This window comes from Geotrypetes seraphini, chromosome 6 (assembly GCF_902459505.1).
Source record: "Geotrypetes seraphini chromosome 6, aGeoSer1.1, whole genome shotgun sequence".
Lineage (NCBI taxonomy): Eukaryota > Metazoa > Chordata > Amphibia > Gymnophiona > Dermophiidae > Geotrypetes > Geotrypetes seraphini.
Window position 1 is genome coordinate 246,877,857 of NC_047089.1, and position 26,235 is coordinate 246,904,091.

Below are 26,235 nucleotides of genomic sequence, written 5' to 3' on the forward strand. Positions count from 1 at the left end.
AGCAACTTCCAAGAAGACCCAACACCCCTCAGGTACTCTCCACCCCTTCCCCCTGAAACTCTCCACCCTGTCAACTGCAAACTGCCCTGATTAGGATAACCACCTTAAGATGGCACTACGACCCTTTGGGTGCAAGGACTGCAAATAGGGTTTCCAGATGTTCAGGAACAAAAGCTTCCTCATCCATGACCCCCCCCCCCCAGCATCCTGTGCCTCCCAGGTAGCCAACTGATTCAACTGGTTCCGCTAATGCCAGAACGCCGGAGGGTCCTGAACCGTCCAATATTGAATGATACATTTACGGGCCAACAGGCTCATCTTCCTAAGTCAAGTGGCCCCGGGGTAGGTGGCCACAATCCTCAGGCAAATCCAGAACCAACTGGGCTGGTGTGCTCCTCAAAACTCTCCCAATCAAGCCTGACATGTAAGAGACTATAGGGCAGGACCAGAAGGTATGTCCCAAGGTGTGCTCCCCCTGTCCACACTTAATGACATATTGGTGTAGGGAGACCTCCACTATAATATAACTGTGTGCGAGTAAAGTAAGCTCACAAGGTCACCCTATAATACATTTCCCGCAACCAAGTACACGGGGTCATCCCTGGTGTCGCCCGGAGAGTACGGGCAACATCCCATAAAGTTATTTTATTTGTTGAGGACCAGATAAGGAGCTAACTTCCACAGTTGGACTCCACAACAATCAAGTGTCAGACTTCCACTCACTCTCCCAGTGATGTTAGACCACACAAGTAAGTTGCTGAATCACTCAACCCTTTTACTTCTCTTTGGAACACAGAAGAGGACAATAACAGCGTTTTCTTTCCAAATCTCCAAATTTATATACAAAGTCTCAATCAGATGTAAATAATTCAGATACATTGGAATCCTCCTTGTTGGATGGATCCTGCTGTAAGTCCAAAGTCCAGGTCTATTTATGTGGGATAGACTTTTGAGTTTTAGTTGTGATCAGCTGGGTTGTCCTGCGTGCAATAGACTCCTTGGGAGTGAGGTCACTTTTCTGAGACCACCTTCCAGGAAGTCCTAAGGACTGGCTCGGCTTCTCACATTACCCTGTGGTTTCTGGAAACCAAAGGCAGTTTCAAAGGTGCCTAACTATCTGCCTCCACCTTCCAGTTTCCTTGGAAACCCAGGTGCAGGCACACAGGTCAGAAGTTTACACTCCAACTGTAGAACACAGTAAAACACAGCACTGATAATTTAAAACTGCAAACTCCAAAAACTTCCAACCTTCCACACCATTTACTTGCTGTATCCATAACTTAACAATCTGAGCTCTAGAATGTTGCCACTTATGATTTTACAGTGTTTGAGGCTTGTGCATATGAGGACGGAGCTTAGGCATTGGTGGAATGAGGCATTATGACATCACAATCTGAGCTCTAGAAATGTTGCCTACGTTAGGATTTGAAAGGGTTTGAGGCTTGTGCAGATGAGGACGGAGCTCAGGCATTGTGGAATGAGGCATTATGACATCACAATCTGAGCTCTAGAATGTTGGCTACTTAGGATTTGAAAGGGTTTGAGGCTTGTGCAGATGAGGACGGAGCTCAGGCATTGTGTGAATGAGGCATTATGACATCACAGTCTGAGCTCTAGAATGTTGCTACTTAGGATTTGAAAAGTGTTTGAGGCTTGTGCAGATGAGGACGGAGCTTAGGCATTGGTGGAATGAGGCAATTATGACATCACAAATCTGAGCTCTAGAATTTTGCTACTTAGGATTTGAAAGGTTTGAGGCTTGTGCAGATGAGGACGGAGCTCAGGCATTGGTGGAATGAGGCATTATGACATCACAATCTGAGCTCTAGAATGTTGCTACTTAGGATTTGAAAGGGTTTGAGGCTTGTGCAGATGAGGACGGAGCTCAGGCATTGGTGGAATGAGGCATTATGACATCACAGTCTGAGCTCTAGAAATGTTGCTACTTAGGATTTGAAAGTGTTTGAGGCTGTGCAGATGAGGACGGAGCTTAGGCATTGGTGGAATGAGGCATTATGACATCACAATCTGAGCTCTAGAATGTTGCTACTTAGGATTTGAAAGGGTTTGAGGCTTGTGCAGATGAGGACGGAGCTCAGGCATTGGTGGAATGAGGCATTATGACATCACAATCTGAGCTCTAGAATGTTGCTACTTAGGATTTGAAAGGGTTTGAGGCTTGTGCAGATGAGGACGGAGCTCAGGCATTGGTGGAATGAGGCATTATGACATCACAGTCTGAGCTCTAGAATGTTGCTACTTAGGATTTTAAAGGGTTTGAGGCTTGTGCAGATGAGGACGGAGCTTAGGCATTGGTGGAATGAGGCATTATGACATCACAATCTGAGCTCTAGAATGTTGCTACTTAGGATTTGAAAGGGTTTGAGGCTTGTGCAGATGAGGACGGAGCTCAGGCATTGGTGGAATGAGGCATTATGACATCACAATTCTGAGCTCTAGAATGTTGCTACTTAGGATTTGAAAGGGTTTGAGGCTTGTGCAGATGAGGACGGAGCTCAGGCATTGGTGGAATGAGGCATTATGACATCACAATCGGCTCTAGAATGTTGCTACTTAAGATTTTAAAGGGTTTGAGGAAAAGAACTTGCCGGGGAAATTTGTCTCCTTGTCATTCTCCAATAGGAATTTGGATTTTAGTGAGTACGTACTGGCAAAAGGAAAACAGCAAGCACAGTAGGTCTGTTTTCTTGCAGGTCCATATTGTGACTTTACCTAAGCCAGAGAGCTCCATGGCCTGCCCTAATCTTTCTCTGTCAGTCATGGGAATCTGACTCTGTTTTTCAACATGTCCTTAGCTGGTGATCCTTGAAGCAGAGGGTCATACTGGTTGGTGCAAGCTAGTTAAGTAAGAGATTCAAGAATTCAGAACCAAACATTATTAGAGATCAAATGTCAGCTCTTCAGTGGGCTTCAGCCTCAGGGTTGATTCAGTTAGCTGAACTTAAAATAAATATTTCTTGGAATGGATTATATAGTTGTTGTTTGTATTGCTTAATTACCCATGTAGTATCTGCGTTTAAAGTGTTTTACAGGTATGCTTTACAAATATGATATCCTTAGTACAAATTGTTACTTGATATATCTGCCTCAGAAGGATAAAAGGTTGAGACGAGCAGGATGAGAACTGAATCTCAGGCTGGTACATTCATAAAGACTGATTTCTCCAGTAGCAAAAGTGATCCCTGTTGCCCCGGTTTGCATAGTTGAGTGACTTCAGAAATCCAACTTTTGTTTTTTTTTGTTTTAAAGAGAATTCATCCCACCAGTTTGTAAATGTTGTCAGTCTTCAACAAAGGGCCAAGAAGGGAGTGTTCCTTGCTTCGTCGTTGTTAAAAGACCAAGAAGCGCAATCCATCATCCAAAGTGAAATGCAATTGAGTCCGAGATTCTATTCTAACAGGAAAAAGAAGCAAATATGTTATAGGAAAATAATCCTGTTTTGTAGCGGCCATTCTAAAATAACATGGCCACTGGTGTCCTTTTGGTGTAAGGGCAGCAGTATTGATTGTAGTCCAAATAATATGCGAAAATGATATCAAGATGGTCAAAAAAAGATTATAACTGAGCAAGCAGGCTCTGTCCACTTTTTGGTATTTCTAACTAGAACTTTATCTTCGCTTTTAGAAAAATCACAAGATATTTTAAACACTTTTATGACAAAATTTCAGTGAAAAGAACAAGCAGTGACTGAATCAGCTTTAATCTGTCAGCAACCTACATACACTGTGTCTCAACTCTGTAAGGCTTACAACATATACACAAGGCTCATTCTTGTTCCAAAGACTATGGCCCGGATTGGGCTTCGCTCCTGCTGGGGAACATTGGGGTAGATTTGGGGGTGCCGGGCAGGAGGGCCTGGGCATCCCTCCTGCTGCAATTGTTTGGGGGGTTCCGGAGGAAAGAGTGGGCATCTCTCCTGCCGGGGAACATTGGAGTGGATTCGGGGTGCTGGGCAGGAGGGACTGGGCATTCCTCCTGCCACGATCATTCGAGGGGGGGGGGGGAGTTCTGGCAGGAGAGAGTGGGCATCTCTCCTGGGGAACATTGGGATGGGTTCGGGCATCCCTCCTGCCGTGATCGTTGAGGGGGGGGGGGTGTGTTCTGGCAGGAGAGAGTGGGCATCTCTCCTGGGGAACATGGGGGTGGATTCGGGAGTGCTGGACAGGAGGGACTGGGCATCCCTCCTGCCGTGATAGTTCAGGAGGGGGGGTTCATGGCAGTTGTTGGTAGGAGGGACTGGACATCCCTCCTTCTGCAATCGTTTGGGGGGTGGTTCCGGCAGGAGGGATTGGGCATCGCTCCTGCCGGTGATGTACGGGGAGGAGGGGGTAGCCGCAGCAGTTCCCTTGCTGTGATAAACTCAGTGGCCACGTCTGCTTACATTGTATGTGTCTATTGCGGGCCTAGGGAGATGCATACGGCTGCCTAAGACTACTTATGGGCCAAGCCACGCCTATGCCCAGCCTTAGGAGAGCGTAGGCAGGCTTGTGCACCTCCCTAGGCTCCTGGAAGTTTTTTTTTTTTTTAATATATAGAAAATGTGCGTCCCGATTGGCTGGTTAGGCAACAGTTGGCCGCCTACAATCAGGACGCCGTTTATAGCATTTGTCCCTATGAATCCATAAAGTGTCCCCCAGATGGCAAATTTGGCTAGGTGTGGACATGGCCTGATTTTTCTTCTATGTTTTTAGGCCATCAAAGCTATGAAATAATGCAAAATGTGGTTCTGGCCTGGCTTTGTTCTGAAGGACTCAGTTACTGCTGATGTTTCATGACTTCCTGGAAATCATTTGTGCTAATGAAACTACTGCATAGCTTAGGAGAATGGCTGCTTTTAAGTTATAGTAAAGTCCCAGGGTATTTACAGCCGCAAAGAGCATCTTTCCAGGATGATAAAACATTTACAGCATTGTAGTGTGAAAATTAATTTTAGCTGGTGGTAGAATCGGGCAAACCATTTTAATATGATCATTAATGCCATCATTGTTGATGAGGAAAAATATAGCAACAAATCTGTTCTATCTATTCTAATTCTGAAGCTTAGATACAAAATTTGAAAAAAAAACCCCAATGTCTTGCTAACCTAACAAAGAGCTAGATGCACTAAAGTCCGCGATAGTCACTAAACCTGTTTTCACAGCTTTAGCAACAATCGCTTTTACCGACCCGATGCACAAAACAGCTCGCTGCAAGTTTTTCCCCTTGATCGCCCATTTTCCGATCCGGCCATGCAAAGTAGTCAAGCGACTGATGCACTTACATCATTTGGCTATGCAAAAACCCCAAAACAAAACAGGGGTTTTAGCTATCGGAAAAAAAACTGACAGGTCTAGGTTGTAAGTATGTTACCGACAGGTCCCATAAAAAAACGAATGAAAAAAATCGTCCACCGCCGATGACGGCCCTCCCCAACGACTCCCAACGAACGTGGCACCAGGAATCCCCCCCCCCCCGAGAGAAAATTGGCAGGAGGGTTGCCCACTCCTTCTTGCCATACCATCCCCATTAGAGAATAGCACGGTGACTTTCCCACAGCTAGCTGTAGGTAGCTGGGGGTAACCCGCAGGAATGGGGGAAGAAATCGACTGGTTGCAGATAAGGGGTCAAGGCCATTCACTGTCCCGTAGAATGGTGAATGGCCTTGTCCCTCAGGAAACGATCTGCCGCGAGTTGCCTCCCTTCCCACCCCTCTTGGTCAGCAATCGCGGATGCAACAGCAGCCCCTTCCCAAGTCCAGCAGCCTCCTCCCTCCCTCTTGCGGAGGAGGGGTGTCTTTAGAAGTGGGTTTTTAATGTTTTGGGGTTAGAGTCAGGTCACGCGCCTCTAAAATCCCAGAATCGCTAGTTTTTGGACTCCAATGTAGCTCCCCTAGGCCATTTTAGCGCTAAAATCACTGCTATGGTGGCCATCTTGGATTTCCTGATTTCAAATTAAAAGCCTCTATCTGCCTAAAAATACCTCGATGTTGATCAAAATCAGTTGTGATGGACCCCTCAGGCCAAGATACATTGGGATGTATGCCAGATTTGCGCTGGATGGCTGTCTGAGGATCATCTGTGTTCCACATGTCACACGATGCGTGAGGGGGACAGGAGCCATTGGCTTAGCCTTCTTTGGTCCCTTGGGGTTGGGGGGGGGGGCAATGTTAGTGACCAGATGGCGTGAGGGCTAGGGGAAAAAGTCTAGGTTCAAGCTAGGAAGCATTGCAAGTGTGTCCTCATTGAAGCGCAGCCATGTCGCTGCTGCAAAACCCTAGAGAGGAGCTCATGAGTGTCCTCAAGGGCCGTCTGGATGTCCTGGACAGGGGTTTCCCCCCTGAATTCATGAATATGATGTTTGAAGCTTACATGATTAACAAGGGCCACATGGAACCCTCAGGAATCGCGGCCATGCTGGTACCGGGGTTCCCCCCCCCCCAAAAGCACAATTCTCCAGCAACAGTGCCACGCGCAAGACGGGGAGGTCCAGTCTGAGAGAGACTGGGATGAAGGGGACTCTGTATCAATGCCTTTACTTTCTCAGTCATGGTCCTCTGTAACAGGAAATGCTGCTTCATCTCTAGGGGGCCGGCTCTGGATCTGGTGAAGGCCCTTGATCTCAGAGAGGACCCGATTGTGCACAGACTGTTTAAGCCCTCAGCACTTTTGGAGGTGATCACACAATGCTACAGGAATTAAAGATAGAGACTCCGCTGTCCTCTGCTATACAGTGCTCACTTATGAGCAGCACAAAAGCCCAGATTACACGTTTCCCACGAATGCTAATGGACCTTTGGGAGTTCCCCTAGGGACCTTTGGTAGCCAAAGCCATGGCAAGCTCTACCTGATGGATGTTGAATTTAACCAGCTCTGTGTTCCAATTAAAGTCGATTCCTTGGTGGCGCAGGTACCAAGTGTACCTCCCTTTCCAGTGAAGGAGGTGTAGCATTAAAGCAGGGGTGCCCACACTTTTTTGACTCGCGAGCTACTTTTAAAATGACCAAGTCAAAATGATCTACCAACAATAAAATTTTAAAAAAACACAACGCACACTGTACGCATAGAGTTGTTAATTATCATTCCTATTCCGGGGTTTTTTCAAAGAGGTCAAAGCAGATGACTCTATGCACTGTCACCTCAGTAACAACCATACAAAAATAGACAAATACCCACCCCCTCCCTTTTTACTAAACCACAATAGCATTTTTTAGCGCAGGGAGCTGCGCTGAATGCCCAGCGCTGATCTCGACGCTCATAGGCTCCCTGCGCTAAAAACCACTATTGCGGTTTAGTAAAAGGGGACCATATTGTAAAATATAGACAGCAGATATAAATTCAGACACATTTTGATCACTAAATTTAAAATAAAATCATTTTTCCTACCTTGTCTGGTGATTTTCATGAGTCTCTGGTTGCACTTTCTTCTTCTGACTGTGCATCCAATCTTTCTTTCAGCCTGTATGCTTCCTCTCCTCCACACCTCATTCCCTCCCCCAACTTTTTCTTCCTCTCTCCCTGACCTTTCTTTCTTTCTCTCTTCATGCCCCCTTTCTTTTTTTCTGTTTCTCTTCTTTCCTTCCCTTCTGTTTCCCTGCCTGCCCCTTTTCTTTCTTTCTCCCTGCCCTTCCCCAAGCCACTGCCGCTGCCATCGGGGAACAGGACCCAAACGCCACCAATGGATAACAGGCCCCAAAGCCGCCGCCACTGCCGCCCCATGCTCTCTCTGCTTCGGGCCGATCAATCTTCCTCTCCCCGACGTCAATTCTGCTGTCGGAGAGGAAGTTCCACCCAGCCAGGCAGCGATTGGCTGGCCCGAATTTCCTCTCCGACGGCAGAATTGACGTCGGGGAGAGGAAGATTGATCGGCCCAATAGATCGCCAAGGCAAAGTGAGTCCTGGATGATCGACTCACTTTGCCTTGGCGAGCTACCGGTTGATCGCAATCGACCTATTGGGCACCCCTGCATTAAAGAATGCCCAGGACTGCATTCTGGATTTTGTTCATAAGAAATTCTTCAGAGTTGCAGCCTCAGGTTTGAAAGCCCGTGCTTACCACTCCAAATTGCGCCGTAATTCAGAGGCAATGGCCAGGAGGGATCACCAGTTTCTAATGTTGGGAGTGGATTATGTAGCTAATGCTCTGGATGATCTTTTCAGAGTTGTGAGCAAAATGTCTGCTTATTCCATTTTCACCTGCAGGATGCCATGGATCAGACAGAGGGTGGGGGACTCCTCATCCTCCTCTAAGATGACCTTGAATAAATTACCATTTAAAGCAGTGGTTCCCAACCCTATCCTGGAAGATCACCAGCCAGTCAGGTTTTCAGGACAGCCCTAATGAATATGCATGAGAGAGTTTTGTATATAATAGAGGAGACAGACATGCAGATCTGTTCCATGCATATTCATTAGGGCCATCCCAAAAAACTGACTGGCTGGTGGTCCTCCAAGACAGGTTTGGGAACCACTGATTTAAAGGACATTTACTCTTTGGGAAAGGTCTGGATGATGTTATGGCCAGTGTGCAGTAATTACACGTAAAAGTGTATCAACTTATGTATAGATTAATAGAGTATAAATGACATTAGTACGGATGCCCTAATTTGGAGGAAACTTTCCCAAATAATGAATTCACTAGGAGGTTGAAGTATCATATAGAGCAGTGGTTTCCAAACCTGTCCTGGGGGGACCCCCAGCCAGTCAGGTTTTCAAGATATCCCTAATGAATATGCATGAGAGAGATTTGCATACCTGTCACTTCCATTATATGCAAATCTCTCTCATGCATATTCATTAGGGATATCTTGAAAACCTGACTGGCTGGGGGTCCCCCAGGACAGGTTTGGGAACCACTGATATAGAGGCTTAACAGCTCAGTACATAGAACCTCTTATAACATATATGTTATTTCAGGTCCTTATCCTGGATATATCAATTGCCATATAATCATTTATGTCAGGGGTGTCCAACCTTTTGGCTTCCCTGGGCTGTATTGGCCGAAAAAATGTTTCTGGGGCCGCGCAAACGCTACAGCAAGACAGAGGAGGGAGCCGGCACGACGCTAAACACCCGGGGGCAACAGAGGAAAACACTGCATCGCCCTCGACCGGGGCCGCACAAAATGCTTCACGGGGCCGCAGGTTGGACACCCCTGATTTACGTCAAACCTCCGTCCCACCTTTATACATGAACTCTATTTGTGTCTAACTAGAAAGATCTTTTGGTATATGACATAAGAAACAGCAACACTTTATCTAAATGGCTGTGCGCCAGTTCCAACGTTGGTAAGTGTCTCAGTAAACAGCCGACGCTCCGCTTTGTCAGGAGCGTTTCAGCCGAAACAAGCCTTCCTCGGGGGATAGTGAAACTGTTGCCGAACTTCGTGCTTGTACTCTAAACACGCTCTTGCTGCACTGATTCTTTTGTTGTCAGTCTGGTCCTTTTGTAAGAGGAAAGAGCCGTAGCTGTATTAGTACAAAAACTTCATTCCAAAACATTTGTTAAACTGATTTATGGCGAAATTCGTTCTACTTAATTTGTTTGTTGATTTTTAATAAGAACACTCGGTGAGGGGGATTCCCCCCCCTAGGACAGGGGTAGGCAATTCCGGTCTTCGAGAACCGGAGCCAGGTTAGGTTTTCAGGATATCCACATGAGATAGATTTGCATCTCAAGGAGGCAGTGCATGCAAATCCATCTCATACATATTCATTGTGGATATCCTGAAAACCTGACCTGGCTCCAGCTCTCGAGGACTGGAATTGGAAAAAAGTTTGCACTTAACAACTGTACTTGGCTGGCCAAGGACGCTGGGGGACTGGCAGAACTCTTTGCTATAATTATTTTCAATCTAATATCCTCAAGTGTCATATTCTCTTAAAAATAAAACAAAGCTTGTCTGTCTGCAAAATACAATTAATGAGTTCTTTTTGGTTTGTTTCCTGTTTCAGTATTTTTATGTTGCTGATGATTTGGCTGCTCAGGAAGTATAATTCCCTGGCACAGGTAAGAAGACCTTGAGTTTTATAATCAGAATGTGAGATTAGCATTAACAATCTTAGGTCCTGCTGCTCTAAGTTTGTTTCTGTAGACTTAGGGGAAAAAAGCTGTGCAGATAGATTATAGAAAGAAAATACAAAGCCCCGACCCTGTAATCTCCCTCCCAACCCCAGGATCCCGCCCCCCGGGCCTATCGAGGTACTGGTGGTCCATTGGGTTCTTTGTGGCAGGAGCGCAGGCCTCTCGCTCCTGCTTCCTCATAGCTGCCTTTTAAAATAGCTGCCGTGACCTCTCGCAGCTGCTCACGGCATTTCCTGTAGTAAAGCGAGAGATTGCGGCATCCATTTTAGAAGGCAGCTGCGAGGCAGTAGGAGCCAGAGGGCCATGCTCCTGCCTTAAAGACTCCTGCTGGGCCACCAGGTATCTCAGAAGGCCCAGGTTGGGGGGGGGGGAATCGTGGGGTTGAGAGGGAGATTAAAGGGTCGGGGTCTGGAGAAGGGAGAGAACTTTGGCTATGGGTTGAAGGGAGGGAGGGAAGGCTGAGAGGGATTGAAGGGGAAAGAAGCTACATTTGATGGCTCTTTGTGACTTTTTGCTATAAAAGTCTTTTTGCTGACCCCTGCCTTCATATTTTAGAATAGGATCTGCTGGCCGAGCGTTTTCGAAAACGCACGCAGGCATGAACATGCACGTACTGGTTACATGTAGCAACCATCCGTTTTACAATTGCCCTTTTCAGGGTACAGAACTTAGAAGTCTGTCCGACACTGGCCTTGTTCTCCAACTGCTGAACCACTTCATAAACAAGGTCAGAGTATCTATCAGTCTTTTCTGAGCAGCTCAAAATTTTGGGACTTGCAACACGAGCCTATAACTACATATCAGAATCCCATGTAATGTCACTATGTAAAGGTGATTAAAAGTCAAGGATTATTCCAGTCTTTTGACTAAGAAAACCTTACCTTGTCTAAACCCACAATGCAAAGATATCACTGGAACTGTTCACAAAATAGTGTCACTCCATGTATATACGGAGCCTTTTCATTAAATTGTTATCTAGCCCAGTGGTTCCCATCCCTGTCCTGGAAGACCACCAGGCCAATCGGGTTTTCAGGCTAATGAATATGCATGAGAGAGATTTGCATATAATGGAAGTGAGAGGCATGCAAATCTGCTCCATGCATATTCATTAGGGCTAGCCTGAAAACCCGATTGGCCTTGCGGTCCTCCAGGACAGGGTTGGGAACCACTGATCTAGCCTATAACCAAACGTTGTAAGAGGTTCACAAGGTTTTTTGATTTTTCTGTCTCTAATACACATGTACAAATCTGCACAGAAACTGCTGATTTATATGCAACCTCATCCTGACTATGAAGCCTACGGTATACCTAGTGCACAAAACAAAAAAATAAAAGTGTTATTTATCCAGCTGGAGATCCCCTGAGAAACCTGAGACGAGCCCTCGGATGTCATTTTTTTCTTCTTCTCATTTCCTTTTGTCCTGGGTCCACTTCTCAGAGGAAGTGGGGTTGTATCACAATAAGATAACAGACAGGTATGTTATGTAGAAATAGACTTATTACACATATAGAGCACTTAGAACAGAAATTTGATACACAGCTGTTGTGTGTGTGTGATGGGGTGGGGGTGTATATCCTGCTTGTCTGATTCTGGAACTATTGTGAATGTTTTTACTGTTAACCGCTTAGGAATAGGCGGTCTATAAATTTTAGAAATAAATAAGTAAATATACTTCAAATCTCTTTTCCTGCATTTTCCTGTGTCATAACTTCGTTTGTTTCATCTGATGTCTCCTGATTACCCAGAAGGTGTAAATTCTTTTGATGGTTCATTTGAGACAAACTGTCTGGTTCCTTTTGTTGCTCTTAAGTACTGGTAAACTAAGCCCAAAAGATAAGAGACATCCAGTCTACCTACACTGACATCACCAAGGATCAGACTTGTAATATCTTCCAGAGGCCTTTGGCTAACATTTTGGGTAGACGCTGAAGCGACAGGCTAACTTCCAGGTTAGGCCCTGAATAGCACAATGTTGTGCTGACAGACCACAGATTAGTTTTAAATCTTGATAAGACACTGACAAGTTGGTTAAAAGGGCAGCAACTGCAACCAAATGTTACTTACACCATTTATATTGAGTAGAGCTATTCCATATCTGGGAATATAGGTAGATTCTCAATTAACTTTGAGGAAATCCACTGCTTATTCCTATAATAAGCAGCTTAAAAGCTGTTTTACTCTTTGGGATCTTGCCAGGTTTTTGTGACTTGGATTGGCCACTATGGAAACAGGATACTGGGCTTGATGGACCTTTGGTCTGTCCCAGTATGGCAACTGTTATGATCTGAACTTTTCCGATCAAATTTCAGGGATTTTTAAACAGAGGTCTGTACCATTGAGACTTTTACGCTCAGTAAAACATTTTTTATGAGAAATCGTTGCATACATTAACTCGTGCATTATTTGTGGCTAAATTAGACTACTGTAATGTGAGTGCTAATCTTAGAAGACTACAAATAATTCCAAATGTGACAAATTATTAGGAAATTATTAAAACGTTGATCATGTAACTCCTCTTTATTTGAAATAGCATTGGCTTCCAGTTAAGTATAGAAGCCAATTTAAATTACTGACTGACACATTAAAGGGCTTATTTTCAAAACACAGATGTCCAAAAAACTGGCATAAAGTGGGATTTGGACGTTTGGACGTTTGGATTGCCAAAACGTCTAAATTACCATTTTTGAAACCTACTTTCTAGATGATTTTCTGGGCTATTCGTCTCTGGTGCAACTAAATCTTATCGTAGTGTCTTAGGTATGCTTAGGGAGGGAATATGGCTTGAATGTGTTGCAGCAGTAATTAAACATTTCACAAAACGTCCAGGACACCATTTAGATTGTAGAGTAATGGGAATAGAGGAGATCCTTGGGGCACACCACAGAAAGCTTGCTAGTTTCTTGAGAAAACCTCATTTTTCCGGACTAGGTAGTTTCTGTTTGGAGGAATTCTTTGAGCCAATTAAGTGCTGTGCCTGTAACCCCCATGTTATTGAGTTTTGACCCTGGGCAAGTCACTCAGTCCTCCATAGTCCCAGGTACGTTAGATAGATTGTGGGCCCGCCGGGACAGATAGGGAAAATACTTGAGTACCTGATCAACCTTGATAGGCGATATATAAAATCCTAATAAACTTGAAACTTTTTTTAGGAGTAGGTAATGATTGACAGAGTCAAAGGCAGCAGAAATATCAAATTGAAGTAGTATTGCTTGGTAACCTTTGCTTAATGCTTGTTTGATTTTGGTGAGGGTGGAATCCGAATTGTGTGGGATGGAGGCAACTGTGTTTTTCAATATAGGCTGAGAGTTGCTTACAGACATGGGTTGCCTGCTATGGGCCTGTAGTTTGAAGGATTTCATAGGTCAGCGTTTATGATTTTGGGAATCGGTGTGAGGGCAATTTGTCCCATTTGGGTTGGTAGTTGGTCATGCTGGAGTAGGTTGTTTAGAAGGTTAGTGATGCAATCAATGATGTGATCCGGGACATTGGTTAATGATTACATGGGGCATTTATCAAGCATGCTACTGTGGGAGGAGAGTTTCTTTAGGAGTTTGGCAGTGTCAGAATTTTCTAGAGGTTTTACTATGCTCCAGGTTTGGTTGGCACTATATGATTCAATAGTCTCCAGTAGAGCAGTGCACAAAATAAGCACCTTTAAATAACCCGGGAGCAGGTGTTAATCCAACACTGGGGGTGGGGGGGTGGGAAGGGGGTATTTACCTTTTGAAATGGGGAAAGCACATGCAGTGGTGTACCAAGAGTGAGGCAGAAGGTATGGTCCGCCCCCGCCTTGTGCAAGGAGCCATGGGCACACTTTTTTCACTTCTGTCTGATCTCTCTGTGATGGCAATTCCAGGAGATAGCGAACAAATATATGGCTGCAACGTCACTCTCTTGTTTACTTTGGAAACTGTTCAGCTCAGTTTTAACTTGAACCAAATGCAACTTTTATTTTAAACATTTACCAGAATATTGCATGAATGCAGACGGTTGTTACATTGTCACACAGAATTGATATATCGAATTATTAGTTTAAAAGCATTGTCAGAATTCATAGACTTTAGTCTTTTGTTTCTTCCTATTTCTTGTTCTAGGAAGTAGTTTGGTTTGACTGCTGTTTAGCAGTGGGGTTCAAGAGAGTCGGCAATAATACAATTAAACGGATTATAGTACACTAGTCTTTAAGCCCTTTACATTAATGGGTGCTAGAATAGATGTGTGTGTGTGTGTGTCTTTCTTTCTTTCTCTCTCTCTCCTTGGCTGCTTTCTATCTGTCTTTCTTTCTTTTTCTCTCTCTCTTTCCTCGGCTGTCCACCTCCACCCCTTCCCTGCTCCCCCTGTCCAGCAGTAAGCCTTCTCCCTTCCTTTTACCCCCCCCCCCCGTCCAGCAGCACTTCTTTCCTGCTCCCCCCGTCCAGCAGTAAGCCTTCTCCCTTCCTTTTACCCTGCACCCCATCCAGCAGAACCTCTTCCTTGCTCCCCCTGTCCAGCAGTAAGCCTTTTCCCTTCCTTTTACCCCCACCTTCCATCCAGCAGCACCTCTTCCCTGCTCCCCCTGTCCAGCAGTAAGCCTTCTCCCTTCCTTTTACTCCCCCTGTCCAGGAGCACCTCTTACCTGATTCCCCTGTCCAGCAGCAGCCCTTCTCCCTTCCTTTTAACCCCCCCCTATCCAACAGCACCTCTTACCTGATCCTTGTGTCCAGCAGTAGGCCTTCTCCTTTCCCTGCTCCCCCTGTCCAACATCCCTAGCCCGAGCAGCCTCGGGGCTTTTGCTAGGCCGGCCCACCTCACATTATTGAAGTGGGCCAGCCTAGTAAATGCCCCACGGCTGCTGCGTTTGCTGGTCGGGAGGTGAGAAGAGGCGTCCCGGCAGCACAGGAGTCAAACCGCCACTGAAATCGTCATCGCAAACCGCCCCATGCACTGGAAATCGAATTTGGCACAGACGGACACAGCACGGTGGCAGGGATCACAAAACTTTAAGTGCGCATGCACACTTAGGGTTTTATTATAGAGGATTAAAGCTGCAATATTTCCACTCAGCACAGAATTTGTGTCTGCAGATAGAAAGGAGGAAGGGGGGGACATGGAAACTTAAATCTTTTCCCAAGTACCTCTTTTTGGAAAATAAACCTTGGTTTAGCATGTCTGTTTTCTGGGCTGGGCTGGGCTGTTCCTCAGTATGTTTCTGTGAAGATCCTTCATACACTGATTTACCACTGGTTGAAGTTGAGAATCTTGGAGGAGGACTAGAAGGCTTTGGGAGATGAGGCTAGATCACTCTAATGCAGGCTTTTTTTTTCTTCAAAATGGAAATGATTTTTTTTTTTTTTTGAGAAGTGGAAATGATCTCTTCCTTTTAATTCTTCCAGCATATTTGGAATTGGAGCTGAAATTTGTAAATAGCAAGGAATTTATTTTCCATTCCTTTCTAACTTACTTTAGTCTCACATTGATACTCCTCAACTGCAGATTGGTCCCATATATGACCAGTAGGTGTCACTGTTGCACACTGACTCTGACTCCCTCCAGGAATTGGAAAGGCGGTCTCTAGTACCCAAGGTGTGTTGGCAATTGACCCCCAGGTCCCTCCTGAGCAGTGTACAGCATTTTCACTGAGTCATTGGACCAGCTCTAATCAACCTGGAAAGTGGTTCTGAATCTTTGAGCACTCTTCTCATTGAGAGTTAAATGGTGTAGTTACAGTAAGTGCAACACTAGGAAGAGAGCCTTGGTCAGAGATAAGAACTTATAATTCAAGATGTGTGATGCTGTATCTTAATTTAAAAGTATTTTAGGTGGGACCCTTACTTGAAGTGGAGAAATATTGCATCAGTGAGCTAGTCCAGGGTTGTCAAAGTCCCTCCTCGACGGCTGCAATCTAGTCGAGTTTTCAGGATTTTCCCCCAATGAATATACATGAGATCTATTTGCATGCACTGCTTTCATTGTATGCTAACAGATCTCATGTATATTCATTGGGGAAATCCTGAAAACCTGACTGGACTGCGGCCCTCGAGGAGGGACTTTGAGATCCCTGCTGTAGAGGGCATGGGGATATCTACCAGCTAAGGCAGGGGTGTCAAAGTCCCTCCTCGAGGGCCGCAATCTAGTCGGTTTTTCAAGATTTCCCCAATGAATATGCATGAGATCTATTAGCATACAATGAAAGCAGTGCATGCAAATAGATCTCATGCATATTTATTGTGGATATCCTGAAAACCTGACCTGGCTCCAGCTCTCAAGGATCGGAATTGCCTACTCCTGCCCTAGAGCAGGGGTGTCAAAGTCCCTCCTCGAGGGCCACAATCCAGTTGGGTTGTCAGGATTTCCCCAATGAATATGCATGAGATCTATTAGCATACAATGAAAGCAGTGCATGCAAATAGATCTCATGTATATTTATTGTGGATATCCTGAAAACCTGACCTGGCTTCAGCTCTCAAGGATCGGAATTGCCTACTCCTGCCCTAGAGCAGGGGTGTCAAAGTCCCTCCTCGAGGGCCACAATCCAGTTGGGTTGTCAGGATTTCACTAATGAATATGCATGAGATCTATTAGCATACAATGAAAGCAGTGCATGCAAATAGATCTCATGCATATTCATTGGGGAAATCCTGAAAACCCGAGTGGATTGCGGCCCTCGAGGAGGGACTTTGACACCCCTGATCTAATCTGATCTTATTCGTATGAACTATATTTGCAGAAGCAGCAGGGAACTACGGATATTGAAATAAGATGATCATTTTATTATATATCGAAGGGGAGGAACGGATCTGGGCTTATTTGTTTTTCACAATAACTGTTTATTGGCGGATTTACCACTATGAGGTGTTCAAGATGTTTTGTTTATTTCTTTTCAACTTCTGTTTATAAACAAAGGAGGAAAAAATATTTTAACCCACTGATTTCAACGCCTTGTTCAAAGGGTCGCAAAGTAATGTGTAATCAGGACTTTGTAACCCGTTCTGAGCTCGTTGAGGAGGACATGATATAAAACGAACAAAATAAATAAATAAAGTAGAAAATTAAATATATGAAACTAGAAATCTCAGTTATACCCTTCTCCCCTTTTACAAAGCTCTGCAAACTACCCCAAAGCCCATAGGAAATTGAAAGGGCTCTGGGGCTGTTGCTGAGGGGGATAATGCATAAAAATGCCAAATAGGAGAATGATACATACCTTAAAATCCAACTTGATAAAACTTTCCTGGCCATTTGAGGGAGGGGGGGTGAGGGGTTGTCTTAACTCAATCTGGCCTGAATTCAAAACGATTTAACCACCCTGGAGCATCTCCAGGCCAGTTAAACAGAGTTTTAGCACCTACCAGAGATATTCAGTTGTCCAGACTCCAGCCGCTAACCCTCTATATCAGTGGTTCCCAAACCTGTCCTGGGGGACCCCCAGCCAGTCAGGTTTTCAAGATATCCCTAATGAATATGCATGAGAGAGATTTGCATATAATGGAAGTGACAGGTATGCAAATCTCTCTCATGCATATTCATTAGGGATATCTTGAAAACCTGACTGGCTGGGGGTCCCCCAGGACAGGTTTGGGAATCACTGATCTATATTGTACAATTTATCTGATTAGGGGCAATATTCAGTATCTTAACCAGATAAGTTTAGTGTTCAAATAAGACTACACAAATAGATGTCCTTTCTTTAACCACTAGAAGGTTAACTTTCCTACAGCGTGAGACCTGCACCTCCCTGTTTTGCTGTTTATCGCTGTGTTTTTTTCCTGCATTTAAGTTTTCATAAGAACATAAGCAGTGCCTCTGCTGGGTCAGACCAGAGGTCCATCATGCCCAGCAGTCCGCTCACGCGGCGGCCCATCAGGTCCAGGACCTGTACAGTAACCCTCTATCTATACCCTTCTATTCCCTTTTCCTTCAGGAAATCATCTAATCCCTTCTTGAGCCCCAAAACCGTACTCTGTCCTATCACGCCCTCTGGAAGCGCATTCCAGGTGTCTACCACCCGTTGGGTGAAGAAGAACTTCCTAGCATTGGTTCTGAATCTGTCTCCTTTTAATTTTTCCGAATGCCCTCTCGCTCTTCAAAAGTTTGACGAATCTGTCCCTCTCCATTTTCTCTATGCCCTTCATGATCTTGTAAGTCTCTATCATATCCCCCCTAAGTCTCCGCTTCTCCAGGGAAAAGAGCCCCAGTTTCTCCAATCTTTCAGCGTATGAAAGGTTTTCCATCCCTTTTATCAAGCGTGTCGCTCTCTTCTGAACCCTCTTGAGTATCGCCATATCCTTCTTTAGGTACGGCGACCAATATTGGACGCAGTACTCCAGATGCGGGTGCACCATCGCCCGATACAGCGGCAGGATAACTTCTTTCGTTCTGGTTGTAATCCCCTTCTTGATTATACCTAGCACTCTATTCGCTTTCTTAGCGGCCGCTGCGCACTGTACTGATGGCTTCATTGTCTTGTCCACTATTATCCCCAAGTCCCTTTCTTGGGTACTCTCACTCAATAACAGCCCTCCCATCGTGTAGCTGTACCTCGGGTTTCTGTTTTCTACGTGCAAGCCCTACTCCTGATGAAGCTTTAGAAACATAGAAAAATTACGGCAGAAAAGGGCCAAGTCTGCCCACACTAAAGATCCCCTTCCCTAAATTTATCCTCCCAGATATCCTATATTTCGGCAAGTCTGCCTATTCTGATGACCCTCCCCCCACTTTTACCCTCTTAGAGATCCCACATGCGCATCCCATTTATTCTTAAAATCTGGCACGCTGCTGACCTTGACCACCTGCACATGAAGTCTTTTCCAATGATCAACCACTCTTTCGGTGAAGAAATACTTCCTGATGTCGCCATGAAATTTCCCACCTCTGATTTTTAGCGGATGCCCTCTTGTGGCCGAGGGTCCTTTAAGAAAGAAAATACCTTCTTCCTCCTCGATACGACTGGTGATATACTTAAACATCTCAATCATATCTCCCCTCTCCCTACGTTCTTCGAGAGAGTACAGCTGCTAATTATTCAGCCTCTCCTCGTATGAGAGATCCTTGAGCCCTGAGACCATCCTGGTGGCCATATGCTGAACCGACTCGACTCTCTATGAGTGAAACGGAGATGCTCCATTGAGCATTTAATTTGCAACTTTACAAGATCTATGTGGCACATTGGACTGTTTCTTTTGCTGGATCAATTAATCTTTCAGCTAAGTGAAATTTTTCTATTTAGGTGAACTTTGTTCTTTCATGGATTCTTGTTATGTGGGACTGACTTTAAATATATTGCATGAATTTTTTTTTAAATTCTTTATTGAGTTTTCAAATTACAATTGTGTAACAAACGATTCACAAATATGGATATTATAAAACAAGCACAATAAAACTTACAGACATTAATATATAATTATATTATCCCCACCCTCTCACCTGATAATCAAATCACATAAAACCTTCATGAAACTATTCATAAAATCCCTGAATCAAATTCCAATTCCACTCTCTTCCCCCACCCCCCTGGATGTATATGTTTACTTGTCTATAAAATAAAAATCAGTTATTCCTCCTTACAAAATTTAGCCAATGGCTCCCAAACATTCATAAAATTCTTGTAACGTCCCTGCTATATGGTCATGCAATGTTCCATTTTAAAGGTATAACAAAATGTGCAATTTAACCTATCCCAGTTTTTCCAATTTTTTAAAATAAGCTGCATGGCAACAGAAGCTTGTTATTTCTCACAGATAATTGACTTTTAGCTCTCATAAGTGTACCAAATAAAATAATATCACTGGATTCTCTAATATATTATTTACTTGGTCCCAAATAGACCTCCAAAATTGCAGTATCAAGGGACAATAGTAAAGTAAATGATCTAAAGCAGTGTTTTTCAACCTTTTTACACCTATGGACCAGCAGAAATAAAAGAATTATTCTGTGGACCAGCATCGGTCCGTGGACCAGCAGTTGAAGAACACGGGGCTAAGTCGTGGGCCAGACCCCGCCCATTTCTATCCAATGTCCACCTTAGACCCCGCCCACATAATAGTACTAATTGCACCTTGCACATCCCGTGCCTCATCTGGAAGCCTTCCCTCTGACATTGCAACGTCAGAGAGAAGGCTTCCGGTTCAGGCGCACGATGCCCGTAGGAGCCACTGCCCATGGCTTTGTGCACTGAATCAGTTAGGAAGAGGGAGCTGGCCCAAAGATAACGCCGCATCGATCGCACCATGGACCGGCGGTCGAAGAACACTGTTTTGGGCCTGATGCACGTGCTGGCCCTGTGGACCGGCAGGAAATTTCTGTGGACCGGCACTGGTCCATGGACTGGTGGTTGAAGAACACTGATCTAAAGTTCCAGCATCAAGATGACAATGCCAGAATCTATTAGACTTGGAACTATCTAATTTATGTAAACATATTGATTTAAAGAAATAAGAAACAAAATTAAAACAAATAAATAACAAAGAAAAAATATATATACAGAAGAATAATTTTACAAAAAATGGGGAGTTTTCAACTTAATAAAAAGTGGAGGTTTTTCTGACCAATGATTGCTCCAAGAATGTGATCAGTACATGAATGCTATCTGGCTTTGCGGTTCTGTTTCACTGAGCTCTTGAGGTCTTTTCTTCAACCTATGACATTTACATAGTAACATAGTAGATGACGGCAGATAAAGACCCATGTGGTCCATCAAGTCTGCCCAATCTGATTCAATTTTAAATTTTTTTTTCCTTCTTAGCTATTTCTGGGCAAGAATCCAAAGCTCTGCCCGGTACTGTTCTTAGGTTCCAACTACTGAAGTCTCCGTCAAAGCTCACTCCAGCCCATCTACACCATCCCAGCCATTGAAGCCCTCCCCAGCCCATCCTCCACCAAACGACCATATACAGAAACAGAAAATGCAAGTGTGCCCAGTACTGGCCTTAGTTCTTCACTATTTACTATTATTTTCTGATTCTAGATCCTCTGTGTTCATCCCACGCTTCTTTGAACTCCGTCATCACTCCCTTGAATGTTTGATTTTGTTTGGGTTTTGGAGCTCACAGCTGGAATATTTTTTTTTAATTTAAATTTTTCCTTGATTTTTGCCTAGTGATTTTTAGCACAAAATATTTACATAACTGGTTACCTTTTTAGCAGTTAAAAAAATCCCAGTATTCAATGCTGGTCGCCAGAAATGGTTTAACGACGGCAGTGAACAGCAAAAGCGCTGCTGGCTGAATACATAAGAACATAAGAAATGCCTCCGCTGGGTCAGACCTGAGGTCCATCATGCCCAGCAGTCCGCTCACGCGGCGGCCCAACAGGTCCAGGACCTGTGCAGTAATCCTCTATCTATACCCCTCTATCCCCTTTTCCAGCAGGAAATTGTCCAATCCTTTCTTAAACCCCAGTACCGTACTCTGCCCTATACCGTCCTCTGGAAGCGCATTCCAGGTCTCCACCACACGCTGGATAAAGAAGAACTTCCTAACATTCGTTTTGAATCTGTCCCCTTTCAACTTTTCCAAAAGTCTCCTCTTCTCCAGGGAAAAGAGACCCAGTTTCTCCAATCTCTCAGCGTATGAAAGGTTTTCCATCCCCTTAATCAGACGTGTCGCTCTCCTCTGAACTCTCTCGAGTAACGCCATATCCTTCTTAAGGTAAGGTGACCAATACTGGACGCAGTACTCAAGATGCGGATGCACCATTGCCCGGTACAGCGGCAGGATAACTTCTTTCGTTCTGGTTGTGATACCCTTCTTGATTATACCTAGCATTCTATTCGCTCTCTTAGCGGCCGCTGCGCACTGTGCTGTCGGCTTCATTGTCATGTCCACCATTACCCCCAAGTCCCTTTCCTGGGTACTCTCATTCAATAACATCCCTCCCATCGTATACCGGCCTCAATGCTTCTCAAACCTGTTCTGGTAAGCCTACAACCAATTGGATTTTTAGGAAACCCAGAATGAATATGCATGAGCTAAATTTGCATACTAGATGCTTACAATTTCCAGACTAGATGCTTACAATTTCCTCATACATATTATGATGGATATCTTGAAAATTTGATTGGCTATAGGGTGACTAGGATAGCATAGGGAGGACCTGCCCTAAGGCTTTCTCTGTAGAAGGGCTCCATCCTTTCCATCTGTTCAGGAGAAAGCAGAAATTGCTAGACATTAGCTCTGCACACCTGTTCTGTCCTGGTCATAAATCTGTGCTTACAGTTAATGACACTGTTTCACTTGGCAGAGAGTCCCATGGGTTGGTTGCACTTCCTCTTCTAGAACTGGTCGAAAACATCTTTCTCAATATGAACTCGTGTCCCAATTTGTCCTTCTGGTGCAATAGACTTGTTATGTCCCTTTGGAGCAGCTGTTTAAACATAGTTGTATTGCTTTACAATTTCCTGGACTTTCTCCCATTCTGGACATGGAAGACGTAAAAGAAAAAAAGAATTTGGCTGAGCAATAGCGCTGTTAGCCTTTGGCTCTATTGCTGTTCTGTCACTTGAACAAACTCCCCTTGCATATAAATAGAATGTACAGAAATGGCCTGGCCTCAGTGACTGCCAGCCAAGCCCATAAGCTCACGGTGCGTACTTTTATGCTGGTTGGGTATTTTGAAACTATTTACATATAAGAACATAAGAATATTTATTTATTTTGATTTCTATCCCGTTCTCCCAGAAGCTCAGAATGGGTTACAGGTAGACATTCACAATCGTTTTTGGCTAGGTACTAGTGACCTGGATTGGCCACTGTGAGAACGGGCTACTGGGCTTGATGGTCTGATCCAGTAAGGCTATTCTTATGTTCTTATGTGAGCCAAGTATAGGACAATCAAGCCATTGTGACATCATTGATGAGGTTGACTCTGAGGCACTGTGGAATGAGGCATTATGACATCACAATCTCAGCTCTGGAATGTTGCTCTCATTGGGGTTCCGGAATCTTGCCATTCTTTGAGATGCTGGAATGTTGCTACTCTTTGGGTTTTGGCAGGTACTAATGACCTGGATTGGCCACCATGAGAACGGGCTACTGGGCTTGATGGACCATCGGTCTGACCCAGTAAGGTTGTTCTTATGTTCTTATGTGAGCAATCAAGCCATTGTGACATCACTGATGAGGTTGGCTCTGAGGCACTGTGGACTGAGGCATTATGACATCACAATCTCAGCTCCGGTATGTTGTTCTCATTGGGGTTCCGGAATCTTGCTATTCTTTGAGATGCTGGAATGTTGCTACTCTTTGGGTTTTGGCAGGTACTAATGACCTGGATTGGCCACCATGAGAACAGGCTACTGGGCTAGATGGACCATTGCTCTGACCCAGTAAGGCTATTCTTATGTTCTTATGTGAGCCAAGTATAGGACAATCAAGCCATTGTGACATCATTGATGAGGTTGACTCTGAGGCACTGTGGAATGAGGCATTATGACATCACAATCTCAGCTCTGGAATGTTGCTCTCATTGGGGTTCCGAAATCTTGCTATTCTTTGAGATGCTGGAATGTTGCTACTCTTTGGGTTTTGGCAGGTATTAATGACCTGGATTGGCCACCATGAGAACGGGCTACTGGGCTTGATGGACCATTGGCCTGACCCAGTAAGGCTATTCTTATGTTCTAACCTCTCCTACTTAAATGTCAGCAGAAAAGCAAACAACTGTGTGAACCTATAAATCCATTGATATGCAGCATCCACTATCTCCTCTTCTCCCTAAGAAATCCCACGTGACTTTCCCACACTTTCTTGAATTCAGACACAGTCTTTGTCTCCACCATCTCTACCAGGAGACTATTCCATGTACCGGTAAGCTAAGTATTTCCTTAGATTACTCCTGAGCCAATGACCTCTTAACCTCATTCCATGGATTTCAGTGCATAATTTATAGTATTCTATGTTACACGTGTAAGTGTGGTTCCCGCTCATGCTCCACCCATCAGTTGTGGGGGCTGCATGCTAAACTTGTAGAATACCGCTTACCATCCAACTGGCACTTCTGCATGTGAATGTTACGTTCATACAGAGAAGTCTGTAATCTTTGCGTGCAAATGGCGTTTACGCTCCGTCCCCAGATATTCAGGTCCAAGAATGACTCCTGGCCAGTTAAATAGCTAATATTCAGCGGGAGACAGCTGGTTATCTCTGCTGCATATTCATAGTTAGCAACTAGCGGACCTGCCACTAACTGGCTATGTCACAAATATTCAGTCCTGGCCAGCTAATGTAACAGGCAAATCAAACTCCAGTCCTATCTTTGCCCACTATTAAAGTTGCTACTACTTGGGTTTTTGTCAGGTACTTGTGGCCAGGATTGGCCACTGTTGGAAACAGAATACTGGGCTTGATGGACACAGTATGGCTTTTCTTATGTTCTTATTAAGCGACAACCATTGAATATTTGCTTAGTCAGTTAAGTTAGAGCTCCCCCTACTTCAAATGGCCTAGCATGGAATATCCGCTTAGAGTGTAGAATAGACAGTTGCGCGGGGACAGAAATCCCGCCCGTCCCCGCCAGGATCCTATCCGTCCCCACCCGTCTCCGCCAAGATCCTCTCCATCCCCACCTGTCTCCACCAGGATCCTCTCCGTCCCCACCCGTCCCCGCCAGGATCCTCTCTGTCCCCACCCATCCCTGTCAGGATCTTCTCCGTCCCCACCCATCCCCACCAGGATCCTCTCCATCCCCACCCATCTCCGTCAGGATCCTTTCCATCCCTAACCATCCCCGTCAGGATCCTCTCCATCCCCATCCGTCCCCACCAGGATCCTCTCCGTCCCCACCAGGATCCTCTCCGTCCCCACCCATCCCCACAAGGAATTATCTCCATCCCCACCCATCCCCATAAAAAGCAGCAATTACTTCTGACAGGATCATCAATTCCACAGTTTCTTCTGTGTTTGCGCTGCTGTTTTCCTTGTGGAATCTCTTTGATGGAACCCTTTTTTTGTTTTCTGTTCAGGTAATTAACTTATAAACCCCCTCTTTTACTAAGGCTGACGTGTCCATTACATTATATGGACGAACCCTGCTTCCAAAGCCTTCCATCCCCGTGGGAGTCCTGTTGGCTAGAGGGGGGTCCCCGTGGGAGTCCCATGGTTCCAGAGGGGGACCCCGTGGGAGTCCCGTGGGTTAGGGGGGGATTCCCGCGGGACCCCCGCAAGCCCCGTTCCCGTGCAGATCTCTAGTGTAGAAGCCGGCTGAAAATCACCCAGTAAGATTATAGAAGGGCAATGAGCAGGAGGTTGTTCCAGTACAACTAGGAAGACACCGAACAACTAATTTCTGTAGTGATTACGTGTGTACACAGTTCTCCTGCCTCACCACACCTCTGGCAGAGAACAGGGAGTTGGCTGTTAAATGTTTGCCCCTTAACTTACACACACAGGATGATCAGGAAGCCAAACCAGAGTGCAGGGTCATGAACCTTCCCAGTTTAGATAAAAAATAAGAACACGGCTGGGTGTATGCAGAGGACTGCAGCAGCTGCAGAGCTGGACGCTGCTGTTGGTGGCGAAGCATGAAACCCATTTGATAAAAAGAATTCTAATTTAACTGCAGATGGTATTGGGACAGCCTAAGACAAACAGCTGAACATCCTCTTTCACTTCCTCAGTATTGCAGAACCCTAATAGGAAAGGTTAGCTATGATTTTATTTAAATTTCTTATATTCTGCCTGCAAGCTATCGAAGTGGTGTACTTTCAGGTACCATAGATATTTTTCTGCCCCTGGAGAGCTCACAATCTTAAGGGTTCTATAGGATTAGGTAACACATTGACGAAATGGGTTGGGAGCTGGCTTGGAGGTAGGCTCCAAAGGGTGGTGGTGAACGGCACCCCCTCCGAAATGACGGAGGTGATTAGTGGAGTACCACAGGGCTCAGTCTTGGGCCCAATCCTATTCAACATCTTTATAAGAGACTTGGCAGAAGGGCTTCGAGGTAAAATAACATTATTCGCCGATGACGCCAAACTGAGTAATGTAGTGGGCAAATGCACAACAGACGAAGATTCAGTGCCCGACAACATGATGCACGACCTACTCTTACTGGAGCGATGGTCTAGGACATGGCAACTCAACTTCAATGCCAAAAAATGCAAAGTTATGCACCTGGGCAGCCAGAATCCATGCAAGTCTTATACCCTTAATGGCGAGATCCTAGCAAAAACGGTAGCAGAAC

General features: G+C 44.9%; 1 protein-coding gene across 6 annotated transcripts in view; it reads left to right on the forward strand.

The window, feature by feature from the left end:
* Positions 1-26,235, forward strand: part of LOC117363042 (cyclic AMP receptor-like protein A) — a 646,660-nt gene that overhangs the window by 34,767 nt on the left and 585,658 nt on the right. For all 6 annotated transcript variants that reach the window (XM_033950231.1, XM_033950230.1, XM_033950233.1 and 3 more), the window contains one exon: positions 9,950-10,004. In XM_033950231.1, the coding sequence (XP_033806122.1) occupies positions 9,950-10,004 (55 nt within the window). The remainder of the gene's footprint in view (positions 1-9,949; positions 10,005-26,235) is intronic.